The 12829-nt window shown below is 65.5% G+C and overlaps 1 protein-coding gene across 1 annotated transcript; it reads left to right on the forward strand.

The window, feature by feature from the left end:
* The first annotated feature begins 3418 nt into the window (after positions 1–3418).
* Positions 3419–12176, forward strand: LOC141993773 (intestinal-type alkaline phosphatase-like). Its single transcript, XM_074963411.1, has 11 exons — positions 3419–3597; positions 6533–6649; positions 7078–7193; positions 7813–7987; positions 8269–8441; positions 9026–9160; positions 9843–9915; positions 10105–10239; positions 10743–10934; positions 11430–11546; positions 11849–12176. Exons 1-11 carry the CDS (start codon positions 3528–3530, stop codon positions 12127–12129), a joined length of 1584 nt encoding a protein of 527 aa, XP_074819512.1. The 5' UTR covers positions 3419–3527; the 3' UTR covers positions 12130–12176.
* The last annotated feature ends 653 nt before the right edge of the window (positions 12177–12829 follow it).

Consider the following 12829-nt stretch of genomic DNA (forward strand, 5'->3'; position numbering starts at 1 on the left):
TCTTAAGGAGATGGTGACAGGCCATCACTCCGCTCTTCCCAAGTTGTTGTGGACTCACAGACCTGTGTGCTCTCAGCTCCCCATGGTTTCCAGGGAGAACCCCCAGTGTGCCAGCCCTTCTCGAGGTCACCTCCTCTTTGCCAGGGTCGAGCTGCAGACTCCTCCGCCCCTGGGACCAATCGCTGCAATCCCCAGGGGAACCCTGTTACTGCAAAAGTCCTTCTCTCTCCCAGGGTCAAGCCGCAGGCTCCTCTGCCCCTGGAGACTGCTCACCGCAGTCCCCAGGGGGACCCCATTACTGCACAGTCCTTCTCACTGGTCACACACTCCCAGGGGTTAACCGCCCCCCGAAACCACTCCTCTTTGAGCCTTCAGCAAGCCTGGTCCTTGTCAATCCCCCTTCGTTTTACTGCTCCCCAGTCACTTACTTCAGGAAGCACCATCCACGGGGTGCAGTACATCCCACCTCTGCCACCAGTTGTCACGGAGTCCCCAGGCGATGCTCTGGAACTGCTCCCTACGAAGCCAGGCAGGACTCTGCAGAAGTCTCCTCTCTGTGAGCAGCCTGTCTGCAGGACACACAGCTCACACAGCTTCCACCTTCCTGGATCTGACCTCGGAGCATTCAGCATTCTCTGCCCCTCCGTGCGCTTCCCACAGCGAGTCCGCCCAGGCGGGGTCCTGGGGAAGCCAGAGGGGCCTGCTCCCCAACTCCGCAGTCAGACGTGACTCTCAGCCAGCCAGTAAAACAGAAGGTTTATTAGACGACAGGAACATGGTCTAAAACAGAGCTTGTAGGTGCAGAGAACAGGACCCCTCAGTTGGGTCCATTCTGGGGGCCAGTGAGCCAGACCACCATGTCTGCACTTCACTCCACGTCCCCAGCCAGCCCCAAACTGAAACTCCCTCCAGCCCCTCCTCCTCTGGACTTTGTCCCTTTCCCGGACCAGGAGGTCACCTGATTCCTTTGTTCTCCAACCCTTTACCTCTCACCTTGCAGGGGGGAAGGGCCAGGCCATCAGTTGCCGGAAACAAGGTGTCGGCCATTCTCTATGTCCAGACCCCTGCACTCACCTGCCCTCTAGGGCTCTGCAATGATCATACACCCTTACCCCACCACCTAGATACTTAAGAACTGCACAGGGGAAACTGAGGCACCCCCACACTATTCAGAGGAAACATTAAGAACAGTCCCGCTTTGTCACACAGGCACAGCAAGGCTCACAGTATCCTGGCTGTGTGGTACCCCAACACTCCTGGCACCAGCTCCCCCACGGCCCAACAGCTGAGGGTCTGCTACCACCGCCGGGCGTAGAGATGCCAGGTGAAAACTGGACAACTGGAACTTCCAGTCGAAAAGGGAAACTGGCAGCGTCCGGTCAGCATGGCTGACTGGGTAGCTGAAAGTCCAGTTGGCAACAGCGGGGATGTCAGGGCTCTGTCTGCACAGTTCCCGGGAAGCAGCAGCATGTCTCTCCAGCTCCTAGGCAGAGGGGCGGCCAGAGGGGCTCCGCGCACTGCCCCCACCTGCAGGCGCCGCCCCGAGCACCAGCTCCACAGCTCCCATTGGCCGGGAACAAGGTAACCTGTCTGCCCCCCGTCACCCTGCTGTGCCCTGATTTCCTCACCACGGCCTCTCGCTCCAGGGATTGACCCCTGCCGTGCCCCGATTGGGCAGGCTGGCAGGCTCTGCATCACCTCCTCCCAGCCCAGCTCTGCAGGCAGCAGGTGAATCCTGGGGGGTGGGAAATCAAGTGATGGGGGGGGACACAGGTGGGGTTAGGGGGCGGAGCCTCTGAGGACAAGGCTGGGCTGGGGTGTTTGCTTTTCAGGGATTAGAAAGTTGGCAGCCCTGGGTGGAGGCGGGCGTTACTTGGCTGGAATCCCCTCCGGCCGTTACAGCCTCCCCACCCCTACCCCTACCCCCACCCCCATGGCCCAGTCATGACCCCTCCCCATTTCTGTAAACGCCCTGGGCACGACCCATTAACGTGCAGCTCGGACCTCAGGGTGAGCGCTCGGCACAACGGGGAAGCTTTTGCCTTTGTTTGCTTGGGAAAGGGGCCATGGCAGGGGGCGGGGAGTTGGGGGCCACCTCTCGATCTTGCCGATTGTGTGGTCAGTGCAACCGCTGTGTGGCTGCCACAGCTCCTGTTCCCGCTGGCTCCTGGCTCCCTGCCCAGCTGGGGCTCAGGCTGCAGCCGCGCTCGGAGCGCTGGACCCATGTGGACGCAGCGTAAAGTGGTCGAAATCAACGGTCAGCGGCTAACAGCTGCTCTGGGCCCAAACCCCTGAGACAATCATGCCTATGGATGTGGGGGCGGGGGCAGGGTGGGCGTAGGAATGGGGGTGAGGATGCGGGCAGCGTGGGCACAAGGGTGGGGGTGCAGAAGGGAGGGGCAGGCGTAGGGGCGCAGGACAGCAGGGGAGTGGGGATCTGAGTGGGGCTGAAGTGAGAATGCAGCTAGGGTGGGTGCGGGCAGGGTGGGGGCAGTGCAGGGCAGGGCAGGTGTGGGGATGTGAGCGGGGCTGGCGTGAGGTGGCAGGCAGGGTGGGTGCAAGAGTGGGGGGCACAGGAGGGCGGGGACCTGGACAAGGTGGGTGCAGGCAAGGCAGGGCAGGGTTGGGGTTTGGGTAGGGTGGGTGCGGGGGTGTGGGCAGGGCAGTGGGGGCAGGGGTTTGGGGCGGGTGGGTGCAGGGTGGGTGCAGGCAGGGCAGGGTAGGGGGTGTGGGTAGGGTGAGGGCAGGGGTGTGGGTAGGGAAGGGTGGGGGTGGGGTTTTTGGGTCGGGCGGGTGCAGACAGGGTCGGGTAGGCGCAGGGACGCGGGCAGGGTGGGTGCAGGAAGGCAGGCAAGGCAGGGCGGGGGCAGGGCTCGCTGCACGTCCACTAAGGAGCAGAGTGGGATCCAAGAACCGGGGGGCAGGCCCTGCTGGTAACGCTGGCAGGGAAGTGATGATCTTGGCTATGGACCCATGCCCTGGCCACACCCTGCTGTCAGCCAGTTAATTTGGTTCCTCGTGGCTGATAGGATTATCTGGAGCTAAAAGGGTGATAAGGCACACACATACCCCCACTTCCCTTTCCCCTCCCCCAGCAAATCCTGCTCCCCCTCCTCCCTCCTCATTAGCAATTATGCAAAGTGATGCTAATCTTGGTGCTGCCTTGATGCCAGCACCCAGCCTGAGCACAGGCTGGGGGATGCCTGGCCTTGAACCCCCAGCTCCACCGCAGCTGTGCCTTGCAGCTCCCCACCCTGGCGGGGAGGCTGGGCCGGTGCTGAGCCCGTGATCTCTAATCACTGCCCTCCAGCAGGGCTGTGCCATGCGGGCGTGCCCCTCTGGCAGGGCCTCATGCCTGCAGGCTGCAAAGTCCCTCCAGGGGCTGTGCCCACGTGTGCTAATGGGGTTAGGGAGCAAGTCCGGGTCCAAAGTCCCCTGGAGAACGGGGCTTTTACCACAGTTCTGGGCACAGCCTGTCACAGGCACCGCTCGGCTTCCCCGCTGCTCCCCTCCTGCTCGTCCTTGCCATGTGGCTCCCTGCACCCATCTTGCTCTGCCTCGGGGCCTGGCTGACCTATGCCGGTGCCACCATCCCAGGTAAACCAGCCTCCCTTACCCAAGGGGTGATTTCCCCCCACATGCTGGGGCGTGGGTGTCTCCGGCCTGAGGCCTAGCACTGGGAGTGGTGCGAGGTACCCGGCTGACGTGGCGCGGGGCTCGGCCAGGCTGTTCAGGGGAAGGATCGGCTGGCACAGCGCACCACAGCTGGTCCGGGATCCCGGGGTGGGCACTGAGCTGGGGGCACTAACTCATCGCTCCAAGGCCCATAGTGAGTCAAACCCCCGCCTGATCCAGGCCCCTCGGGGGGCTACGGCTGCCAGCGCATGGGCTGGGACTGGGGGAAGACGCAGGGACTCCCCAGTTCCGCGCTGCCGGGGACACGGGCGAGGGCGTTTGCTGCTGGCTGAGTGTGTCTCAGCGGTGTTTGTCATCACACAGCTCACAAAGGGTTAACTGGGCTGTTGGGGCTGGGGGTGAAGGGGGGATGGATTCACGTCCTGGGGGCGCCCTCCTCCATCCCGCTCTGCTGGGCACTGGGATTCTGCCCACAGGGGAGGAGCCGTGTCACGGATCGACTGGGTCTGACCAGTCCCATGGGAGCGTCCCCTGCAGTGAGCTGGACCCCAAGGACCCCCAGTTCCACAGGGGCAGGACTGGGGGCCCCACGACTCCAGAACTGGCCCTTCGGGGCCCGGTGGTCCATGGCTCCCTGCAGGGAACCCAGCCCAGCCAGACCCTGTCTGAGCTGTGCCCGCAGCAACACCGGCAGCCTTGTCAAACCGAGGTAGTCGTGTACCAGTCCCTGGGCACCCAGCCGCTGAGTGCCCTCAGGGTGGCACAGAGAGGCAAGGCTTAGAGGGCGTCCAGGCAGGGCAATGCCAGGCCAGTGCGCCCTTGAGCCATACTGCAGTCGAGGCCGTCTGGGCGCTCGCTGGCTCCAGCCCGTTGCCCTTAGTCCCAGGGTGGAGTTGGGAGTGCAAAGGCCAGCTCGCAACCCAGATTTCTGCCACCTTCCCCTTGGCTCGGCTTCCCGGTAGTTGTGAGTTTAAACACAGGGTTGTGAGTTCAATCCTTGAGGGGGCCATTTAGGGATCTGGGGCAAAAATTGGGGATTGGTCCTGCTTTGAGCAGGGGGTTGGACTAGATGACCTCCTGAGGTCCCGTCCAACCCTGAGATTCTATGATTCCATGAAACGCCTGCCTCTGGGGTAGGGATTGCTAGGTGTGACTGTCCTGGCCAGTGGGGCTCCTCTCGACTTCGCCTCCATCGAGATGGGTCAGTTTCAGCCGGTCTTTAATGCCCCCTTCATGCACCCCAGCCAGCATCGTGGTGCGCATGCGTGCACACACACACATACACCCCGGCCCTGGAACAGCTGTTTAACCCTTCACTAGCAGCACACAGCACTGCAAACACAGAGGGAAACTGAGGCACCCATAGGCATGAACATACTACCAAGCTTCCCCTTCGCCCCGGTGTGAGGGGTCCAGCTGGCTCTGGGAGCCAGGCTTTGGGACACAGCAGCACAGCCAGGGCTGCTCATGCAGCAGCTGGTGGCATCTAACGGTGCCACCTCAAATTTCTTGTAGGGCTCCTGCACCCTGGTCCCAGCCGCTGCTGTCCCCACAAGCTCCCCAGACAGCTCAGTCAGGCCCCCCCTTCCAGCTGCTGGGTCCTTCCCCCACCTACCCGCCAGCTCCCTCCCTGGCCATGCACTCCAGACAGACCTCCCAGTTCCTGGAAACCCTCCTCCCAGTTCCTTAGCTGGGGACCCTGAACAAACTCCTAGCTCTAAAGGCTGAGATGTGCTGAGAGGGAGGCCCCCTCAGCCCCCCATCCCCTGGACCATTTGCCAAGGGCTGGACCGAGCTAAGCCCAAGCTGGCGCGGTCAGATTCCCACAGCCCAGCATTCGGTTTGGTGCCAAATTGGGGGCAAAAAGTTAAAATCCCAGCACTGTCCAAGGAAATTCTGCAAAATGTGGCTCCAAGCCCAGCTTCGTTTGGAGCCAGATCAACACCGAATGGCACTGACGTGGCGCATTGCCTTCTGGGAGCTGAAGGTGGGGCGCTTGAGGCCCCAATTCACTCTACGGGCCAGGTGCCCTGGGCAGACGACAACCCCCATGATGCACCATGCGGCTCCATCAGCGGGACCCTGCCTTTCCTTGCCTTGTGGGAGACGTAGTCCTCCCGGGCCCCCAGCCCAGGGGAGCGAATGGGAGGCTGGGACTCCCGGAAAGCGACATGCCAGGGCAATGCAATTGACGTTCCATTGAACCGCCTGGAAATTAACACAGAGCATCTCAGCTGGGCCGAACCGACCCGGCCCGAACAATCCGTGGGAGACCATCGGAAACGTCGGGAAAAATCGAGATTTGTTTTCCCTGTGCAAAATGTCAATTGCGCAAAACCTTCCATTGCCGGCAGTAAATCATCCCAGTGTCCCGCCCAGCCAGAGGGCGGAGGCCTCCCCAGGGCACCATGGGTCCCGGGTACCACAACGGGTCGTGGTGAGGTGCCCGCAGCACCGTGAGCGCTGCTGAGTTGGGGTGGCACCGTCACGCTCAGGAGCTGTCGTGGCCAGCTCAGCACCTAAGGGCTCAGCATCCTCGTCTGGCTGTGAGCCCGGTGAGCCCAGGGCAGCTCGAGCCCGCAGCCTGGCTGGCCCCTGCCCTGTGGAAACGCTGTGCTCCAGGGCCCCCCACGGGGCGGGAGAGTGGGGGCTGCTGCTGCGTCCTGCAGGGAGGTGCCCCCCAGGCCCTGGCTCCGCCTAGGACTTGCCACGCCTGGCTCCCGCGCTGGTTTGCAGCTGTTGTGTGGCTGTGCCCGGCTCGGCATGTGCCCTGGTGTAAGGGCCCCCTTGTGGGCTGGGCCATTCCTGACAGCCACGAGTGGTGGGTAAAGCTGGCTGCCCCCCGGACTTACCCCCCTGCCCTGTCTCTGACCCTCCCCACTGTGTCTCCCCAAAGCGGAGGAGGAGAACCCCGCGTTCTGGAACCAGCAGGCAGCTGAGGCCATCAAAGCAACCCTCAAAATCCAGCCCATGAATTATCAGGCCAAGAACCTGATCCTCTTTCTCGGGGACGGTGAGTCGAAGCAACAACCCTCCCCACCCCCGCCATCCCCACCAGCTGCCCTGCCGGGCGGGGGAGGAGGAACAGGGGAGGGCTCGGCTAGAGGGGCACCTCTGAGCTCCTCCCCCTCCTCACTGGGGTGTGGGAACCCAGCCGCCCCTCACCCCGGCCCAGGGGCGCTGGCTCACAGGTAGAAGCAACCCCCCAGCCGGGCTCCCCTGGCGCGTGGGGTGACGGGCCTGGGTCACGGTTCGGTGCTCTGGTGCGGCGCTGATGGCTCACGGGGGGGGGGGCAGTGTCCTGTGACTGCACAGGGCGGGGTGCAGGCGCATGGGTGGCTCTGGGACCGTCCCAGGGGGGACTGGGAGGCTACACATAAGGGGAGGGGAGGCCTGTGGTGGGGCCCGGCTCTGATGGGCTCGGTCTCTCTTCCCGCACAGGAATGGGGGTCCCGACCATCACCGCCACACGGATCCTCAAGGGGCAGCTGCAGGGGAAGCTGGGCCCCGAGACGCCTCTCGCCATGGACGCCTTCCCCTACGTGGCGCTCTCCAAGGTGCCGTCGTCACCCTCGGGTGCTGCCTGTCACCCTGGAGCTGCTGTCACCCCCCGCCTGGTGCCGCCAGGGTCTCGGGCATGGACGCTCCAGCGGGGAGTGATGCACGGCTCTGGCTTGGGCGCCATGGGCCGCTCCTGCAGGGAGCGACCCCAGGGCCCCTGCTGCTCGGTGGGACTGGGCAGGGTGCAACGTCCCCAGCCCAGGGCCCCTTGCCCCGCTCACTGGTGAAAGGCTGGGGCAGACCCTTGGGGCCGGGGAGGGGGGTGGCCGTGGAGAGGTTGGGACGGGATTCGCAAATCCACTCCCAGTCGGAGGGATGGAGGCTGATTTCCTGGGCCCCGCATGGGGCAACTGTCTCCCTGCAAGGCTGGGGCAGGGAAGGGACAGGATGCATTGGTAAGAGGGACCCCCACAGCCGGGTGGGCCAAGACCCCACAGCTGGGCCACCCGAGACCCCACAGCCAGGTGGGCTGGGAGCACTTTCCCGTACCACATGGCCCGTGGGCCCCCCAAGTGCCCTGGGAAGTACTAAGCCCAGGTCTGGGGGTGGGGACAGGAGGCCCCCTCCCCGTCCCCTGGAGCCCCTCGTCTGACGGCTCTCCCATGGGCTTTGCAGACCTACAACGTGGACCGGCAGGTGCCGGACAGCGCGGGCACAGCCACGGCCTACCTGTGTGGGGTGAAGGCCAACTACCAGACCATCGGGGTGAGCGCCGCGGCCAGGTACTCCCAGTGCAACACCACGCTGGGCAACGAGGTCGTATCCGTGCTGCAGAGAGCCCAGCGAGCGGGTAAGGGGCCGGGTGCGGCAGGCAGGGAGCCAGCGGGCACAGCACACACGGCAGGAGTTGTTCCCGGCTCAGCACCAGCCGGGGTCCCCCAGCTGTGGCAGCAGGGAGGGTCTGGGTTCGAGTCCTGGCTGCGGTGCCAGGCAGTGGGTTAGCCCATCTGCGACAGGGCTGGCAGATGGGCTGGGTATCTCCAGGGGCTGGCCTTCCGGGTGCAGCCGTGTCTGCAGGGATGGTACAGGGGGCGGAGGGTTAGCACTCAGTGTCCGGCCGTTCTCTGGCAGGGAAGTCGGTGGGGATCGTGACCACGACACGGGTGCAGCACGCCTCTCCCGCGGGGAACTACGCCCACGTGGTGAACAGGAACTGGTATGCCGATGCCAGCATGCCAGCTGCTGCCCTGCAGGGGAACTGCAAGGACATCGCCTGGCAGCTTGTCCACAATGTCAACTTCACCGTGAGTGGCTGCGCCCCATGGGCATCGCTGGGCAACTGCTGCCCCACACAGCCGCCCCCTGCCCCGCATGCCACCCCCACTCAGCAATGCAGCGTGTGCCCACCCGGGCCTGGTTCCTGAGGGGAGATGTGGCTGGCTGGTTCCCCACCTCTGCCCCATGTGCCCGCCACAGGCAGGATGGAGGAGAGGAGACAGCCAGGCCGAGAGCCCCAGCCAAGCCACGGGGGAGTCCCCGTGGGGAGTCCCCGGCCAGCTTCTTCCTCCCTGGGCTTCTTCTCTCTGCGCTGCCCACTCTCCATGCATGGGGCCAAGGAACAGCCCGGCCACGGGGCCTGAGCTCACCTCAGCCCCACAGATGGGCGTCCCCCCTGGGCAAGGGAAGGGCAGGGTGTCTGTGAGCTCCCTCCCCCCAGCTACACCCAGCCATCAGCCCCCAGACACCGGTCAGACCACGTGGGGAACCCCAGAGGGGACTCTGGCTGGTGTGGGGCAAGGCAGAGGACGAGGGGCTTTGCCCGCTCAGCCCTCGCCCAGGAGTTAGAGAGGCTGGTGAAACGTGCTGTCTCTGTCCATCTCCCGGCCAGGTGATCCTGGGGGGCGGGCGGAAGTACATGACCCCTGCGGGGACCCCGGACCCCGAGTACCCCAGCTACGTCAACCAGAATGGGATCCGCAAAGACAACAAGGACCTCATCGCCCAGTGGCTGGAGTCTAAGCAGGTGACTGGTGTGTCGGGGCCGGCATTCAGCCAGGGTGCTGGTTGCCTTCGTGACGCTGGAGTTGATCATCACAGTTCGCTCCCCACATTGGGCAGCAGCTCAGATCGTTGCAGCAGTGCGCATCTTCCTGGAGGGGCAGGCTGGGACCTGGCTGGGGAGGCGGGCCCCCCGGGGCACGGTGGGTGCAGGTGGAAGGTCTGGGCAGGGCCCGGCTGGGCATGCAGTGCTGGTGGGTGCAGATGGAAGGGCTGGGCAGGGGCCTGGCTGGTGATGCAGGGCTCCCCCGGGTGCAGGGCTAGTGGGTGTAGGCGTAAGGTCTGGCATGGCCCTCCCGGGCACAGGGCTGGTGGGTGCAGATGGAGGGCTGGGCAGGGGCCTGGCCGGTGATGCAGGGCTGCCCTGGGTGCAGGGCTGATGGGTGCAGACGGGAGGGCTGGGCAGGGGCCTGGCCGGCTATGCAGGGCTCCCCCGGGTGCAGGGCTGGTGGGTGTAGACGGGAGGGCTGGGCAGGGGCCTGGCCGGTAATGCGGGGCTCCCCCGGGTGCAGGGCTGGTGGGTGCAGATGGGAGGGCTGGGCGGAGGGCTGGGCAGGGGCCAGGCTGGTGATGTGCATGTCCTGGGATGGTGGCACACACAGCCATGCCTGGGCACCTATTGACCAGCTCTTGGGTTCGTTCCTTAGGGCGCCAGGTACGTGTGGAACAGGACGGCCCTGCTCAGCGCTGCCCGTGACCCGTCTGTGATGCACTTGATGGGTAATGGACCCCAAATTCTCCCCCTTTGCCCCCCCACCCCACCAGGGCAGCCTCTGCCCCCTCCTCTGGCTGCTCAGGGTGGCATGTCTGGCTCCCCCTTCACCTAGTCCCTCCCAGCCCCCATGGCCATTGGCAGCCCAGTTCCCCCTTCCAGCGCGCGCCCCCATCTCGTCTCTGTTCCCCCTTCAGGCCTCTTTGAGCCTGGCGACATGAAGTACGACCTCCTGCGGGACTCGACCCTGGACCCGTCCCTCACCGAGATGACGGACGTGGCCATCCAGATCCTCAGCAGGAACCCGCGGGGCTTCTACCTCTTTGTGGAAGATAAGTGGGGCTTGGGGCAGGCCAGGGGGTGCAGCTGTCCCAGCCCAGACCGCTGTGCTCGGGGGGTGCAGGGGCCCAGGGCTGGGTGTTCCCTGCACTCCCCAGCCTGGGCTCGTGGCAGGGTGAGCAGGTGGGAGGGGTGGCCAGGAGCTGCCCATGTTCCTCAGAGGGGACCTGGTGTCCCGGGTTGAGGGGCAGGAGCACTGGGTGACCATGGCACCTGCCTGGGCCCCCCAGGCCGTGGGAGCCCCCCCGCAGCCCATCACCGTGTGCTCTGGTCACACTGAGGAGCCAGAGCCTGCTTGGATAGCGCAGAGGGAGAGGTCTTGCCGCAGCCTGAGGGGGCTGGAGGCTGCCCATCCCCACCCCTAGGGGGTGCTCTCCACAGGTGCCTCTTACAGGCCAAATCACCCCAGTGTGATCGTACAGCAGGGGGGGGACCTGCATTCGAGGCCCCCAAGACGCCCCCCTCTGCGGCTAACCCCTGCCCGGTCTCTCTCCACGAGGCAGGATTGACCATGGGCACCATGACGGCATCGCCCAGCGGGCGCTGACGGAAGCCGTGGAGTTCGACCGCGCCATCCAGAGGGCGGGCGAGCTGACGAAGGAAACCGAGACCCTCTCCGTGGTGACGGCTGACCACTCGCACGTCTTCAGCTTCGGCGGCTACACGCTGCGTGGCAGCTCCATCTTCGGTACAACGGGGCTGGGGGGGCGGGTCTCAACACCAGGACCCCGGGGCTTTGGGCCCACAAGTCCCTGGCCTCTTGGATGGGCTGAGGCTGCTCCTGCTCCCCGCTGTGGGGTGCAAGCGCTGGAGGCTCCTGCTCTCTGCACAGCTGAGGGCAGGTACCCGGGCGGCTGAGGGCTACGGGTCAGCTGAGGCCTCTGCCCCATGGAGGCCGTTGGCAGAGCAGGGATTGGGCCTAGGGGCCCCTTGGAGCTGGGATACCCATGTTGCCCCTGCCCAGAGACCTGCAGGACTGTGGAGTGGCAGATCCACCCGCTCTGGTCTGTGGCTGCCCCTGTGCCCAGCCCGCTGCTGGCTGCGCTGCCCTTTGCGGGGTAATTGCCCAACACCCCGGGTATCCTGTGCTGTCCCAGGGACCTTCCGGGGCCTGGGGGCTTAATGCCGCTCCGGGACACCCCGGCTTGGGCCTGATCTCTCGCTCAGCTGCCCCTCCCCACAGGCTTGGCTCCCTCAATGGCCTTGGACATAAAGTCGTACACGTCCATCCTCTACGGGAACGGGCCCGGCTACCAGATCAATGCCACGAGCCGGCCCAACGTCAACAGCTCCGAGAGCGGTAAGGGGCCCCGCCGTGGCGTGGGAGGGGGATGTTGGCAGGAGAGCTGAAGGGGGGGGTGAGTGTGGGGGCGGAGGGGTCCCTCCCGCCAGACTTCACCCCCTGTGCCCAACACAGAGCTGTTGTTTCCAGCTATGACCCCGGTGCTGCTGCCAGCCGGTGGTGCTGACCGTACAGCACGGGCGGGCCTGGGCTCTGCCCAGATATCAGCTGCCCCCGCTGCCCCCGCAGGGAGCAGGAAATCGGGGGGGGGGGGAACAGTGGCTCGTGGGGCCCTTACGCTCTGTTTGCCCCTCCCCCAGAGGAGAAGGGGTACCAGCAGCAGGCGGCCGTGCCCCTGGCCTCGGAAACGCACGGCGGTGAGGACGTGGCCATCATGGCCAAGGGGCCCATGGCCCACCTCTTCCATGGGGTGCAGGAGCAGACCTACGTCGCCCACGTCATGGCCTACGCCGCCTGCCTGGAGCCCTACACAGAGTGTCCGCAGTCCAGCCCGGGCTCCGGCCAGGGGAACTCTGCCCGCGCCATCACCAGCCTCCTGCCCCTCCTGCTGGGCTCCCTCCTCCTGCCACTGCTCAACTAGCCCCCCTCCCCACCCCGCCCAGGAGAGAGCCCGCCCCCTGTGGGACTGTAGCGCCCCCCGCAGCCTGACCCCCGCGGCAACCCACGGCCCCCTGTGCCGGCAGCGCTGGCTGCAGCCACAAGAGGGCGACAGCCCGCCCGCTCCCTGCATGGGTGGGGGTGGGGGGTTTCTGGGTGAGTGGCCCCAAACCCGGGGCAGGGGGAGCGGGCAGCCGACCCCACCCGGCTGGGCTGTGGGGCCCCAGCACTTGGACACCAGCTGTCGGGGGGCTCACAGCCCTTGGAGGGGGGATTGCCGCCTGCTTTAAACAAAGAGATTCCAGTGACCAAATGGCCTGCTGCTTTCTGAGTGGAAGAAATGGGGTGGGGGGGGGCACTGCAGGGGGTGCAGAGTGTGTGGAGGGGGGGGACTCCAGGGGGCGCTGTGGGGGGCAATGGACTCCAGGGGGTGCTGTGAGGGGGTTGTAAGCTCCAAGGGGTGCTGGGGGGCCGTGGGCGGATAGACTCCAGGGGGCACGCTGTGTGTCATGGGGGTGGTGGACTCCAGGGGGTGCTCTGTGGAGGGGGGATGGACTCTAAGGGTCGTTGTGGGGGAGGGATGGACTCCAGGGGGCGCTCTGTGTGTGTGGTGGACTCCAGGGGGCGCTGTGTGGCGGGGGGGGCGGTGGACTCTAGAGGGCGCTGGGCGGCGGGGGAAGGAC

The sequence above is a fragment of the Natator depressus genome, chromosome 9 (genome assembly GCF_965152275.1).
Source record: "Natator depressus isolate rNatDep1 chromosome 9, rNatDep2.hap1, whole genome shotgun sequence".
Lineage (NCBI taxonomy): Eukaryota > Metazoa > Chordata > Testudines > Cheloniidae > Natator > Natator depressus.

What these genes read in the sequence shown, in the direction of transcription:
- LOC141993773 (XM_074963411.1), top strand. Translation starts at nt 3,528, where the DNA reads ATGTGGCTCCCTGCACCCATCTTGCTCTGCCTCGGGGCCTGGCTGACC. An exon ending in GATCCTCTTTCTCGGGGACG is followed by an intron (nt 6,650 to 7,077) that starts GTGAGTCGAAGC and finishes CTTCCCGCACAG; the next exon opens with GAATGGGGGTCCCGACCATC. An exon ending in GTCTGTGATGCACTTGATGG is followed by an intron (nt 9,916 to 10,104) that starts GTAATGGACCCC and finishes TTCCCCCTTCAG; the next exon opens with GCCTCTTTGAGCCTGGCGAC.